Source organism: Solanum verrucosum, unplaced genomic scaffold (assembly GCF_900185275.1).
Source record: "Solanum verrucosum unplaced genomic scaffold, falcon-dt-bn FXZP01000246.1, whole genome shotgun sequence".
NCBI classification, from domain to species: domain Eukaryota; kingdom Viridiplantae; phylum Streptophyta; class Magnoliopsida; order Solanales; family Solanaceae; genus Solanum; species Solanum verrucosum.
In genome coordinates, this window is record NW_026019995.1 from 16,252 (window position 1) to 18,440 (window position 2,189).

The following is a 2,189-nucleotide window of genomic DNA, read 5'->3' on the forward strand; positions in this document are numbered from 1 at the left end:
CGTTTTCCATCACTTTATTCACCAGTTCTTGAACACTTTCCTCCACAACAACCTCTGCCTACCAACAATAACCTTCTTCCAACTACTCCAACAAATCCATCAAATTTGCCACCCATCTAAACTCCTCCAGAAATTCAACCACCTACCTACACTACCTATGCTACTCCTAATCCACCACCTGTCAACCCATAAAATCAACCTCCAACTCATACTCCTTACGTTTCTCTACCCACTAACACCTATCCATTCCCTACAACTACTCTCGTAAATCCATCGAATCCACCACCTCTAATATAAAATACACCCATTGTCCAAACTTATCCAGCTCAGCATATACAAGGAGCACATATTGCCACTCCTTATGCACAACATGTTCCTCCAGTATATGCAGTGGAAACTCAAGCTTTTACCCAACCCAATATTGGTCAAGTTTCAACCCGAGGTAGATCAATATGAGGAGATGAAGAAAGATGTCAAGGTAAAGGTTGATGATGTGTTAGCTAGAGAGATTCATGATCTTAAGGAAGCAATGAGAAACCTCCAAACTACTAGGAGAAACCAAAGCCTAGAATATGAGGATATGTGTGTGCAGCCTGACATTGACTTGCCTGTAGGGTACAAACTGTCAAAGTTTGATATATTCAATGGAATTGGTGACCTTCACACACATCTAAGGGCATATTGTGACAAACTGGTAGGAGTGGGGATAGATGAGAGGGTCAGAATGAAGTTATTGTTAAGAAGTTTATCTGGTGAAGGTTTTGCTTGGTACACACAACAAGATCCCCATAAATGGCATGGTTGGAGTGATATGGCACAAGACTTTATGGATCGATTTAAGTTCAATACTGATATCACACCAGATAGGTTCTACCTGACTAAGTTAAAGAAGAAGTCAAATGAGACATTTCATGAGTATGCTCTACCTTGGAGGTCACAAGTAGCTAGAGTCCAACCGCCGATGAGTGAAAGTGAAATGACTGCTACCTTCATTGAATGCCAAGATAGCAGTCTTTACTATGAGAAAATGATAACCATGATGGGAAAAAAGTTCACAGAAATCATTAGAATAGGAGAAATCTTGGAAGAATGAATCAAATCAGGAAGAATCCAAGACTTTACAGCCTTGCAAGCTGCAAGAAAAATGATTCAATATGGTTATATCAATGTAAACAAAAAGAAGAAAAGAGATGCATATGCTGTCATGATTGACCAAAGATGTGGGCCAGGTCAACTTCCACCCTACCTAAATCAACCTCATCAACCCATTTACCCTTACCAATTTGGTGAAGCCTCAAAAACTCTCTACCTTTCTCCATCAACTCCTTACCATGTCTACAACACCCAAGCAAACTACTATCAACCTCGAGCTCCTACTTACAATAAACCACATTCATACCAACCAGTCCAAGCTTCAACTTTTCAAAATCGACCATATGTTGCACCTAGAGCTCGTCCAGATCATGAAATCAAAACCACTTGCAACTATACCAAAATAGCTGAACCATTGGTTCAGTTGTTTGAGAAGTTAAAAACAACAGGTATGATACAAACAATTGGAGGGAAAATTCCTGATCCTATTCCAAATTGGTTTGATAGTTCCAAGCGTTATGCATATCATTCTGGAGTTGTTGGACACAACACTAAGGATTGCTATGGTCTCAAAAACAAGATTGAAGCTTTCATTAAAGAAGGAGAAATCCAACTTACTGGACCTCCGCCCAACGTGAACAATAACACTCTGCATAAACATGGAAATGCTAACGTGAACATGATAACTGTCGAGGAAGATTTGGATGTGAAAGGAAGTATTGTTCCAATTGAAAAGGTGAAAGAGGACACTTTATCTTCCTTTGATGCTTCTGCTATGACAATCCAGGAACAAACAACGATAGAGGTTACTGCTACAACTATTTACATGCCTCTCTATAACATTGAGAAACCGACCATTTGGGGTGCTGAACGAGAGGAGAGTTTGAAGAATTAGATTTGTACTTCGTCCTTGGTTCGCTGGGAGTCTTGGTAGATTGAACAAGTAGTAAAACTTTTTGAAGTAGCACGATTTTAAAAATTGAAGCTTAAATTGTGCCGTAAAATTTTATGTTGTTTTGCCTCATTATTTTTGAAATCTTAATTGCAAAATCTATGAATGCATTTTCTATTTTCTTAATTGCCTCTTACTTAGTAAT

General features: G+C 38.8%; 1 protein-coding gene across 1 annotated transcript; it reads left to right on the forward strand.

Moving 5' to 3' along the window:
* Positions 1-385: 385 nt before the first annotated feature.
* On the forward strand, positions 386-1,093 carry LOC125819228 (uncharacterized). Its single transcript, XM_049498694.1, has one exon. It carries the CDS (start codon positions 386-388, stop codon positions 1,091-1,093), a length of 708 nt encoding a protein of 235 aa, XP_049354651.1.
* Positions 1,094-2,189: the final 1,096 nt, after the last annotated feature.

Bases quoted from the DNA above. Each gene is read 5' to 3' on its own strand.
- LOC125819228 (XM_049498694.1), top strand. From the start codon at position 386: ATGCAGTGGAAACTCAAGCTTTTACCCAACCCAATATTGGTCAAGTTT.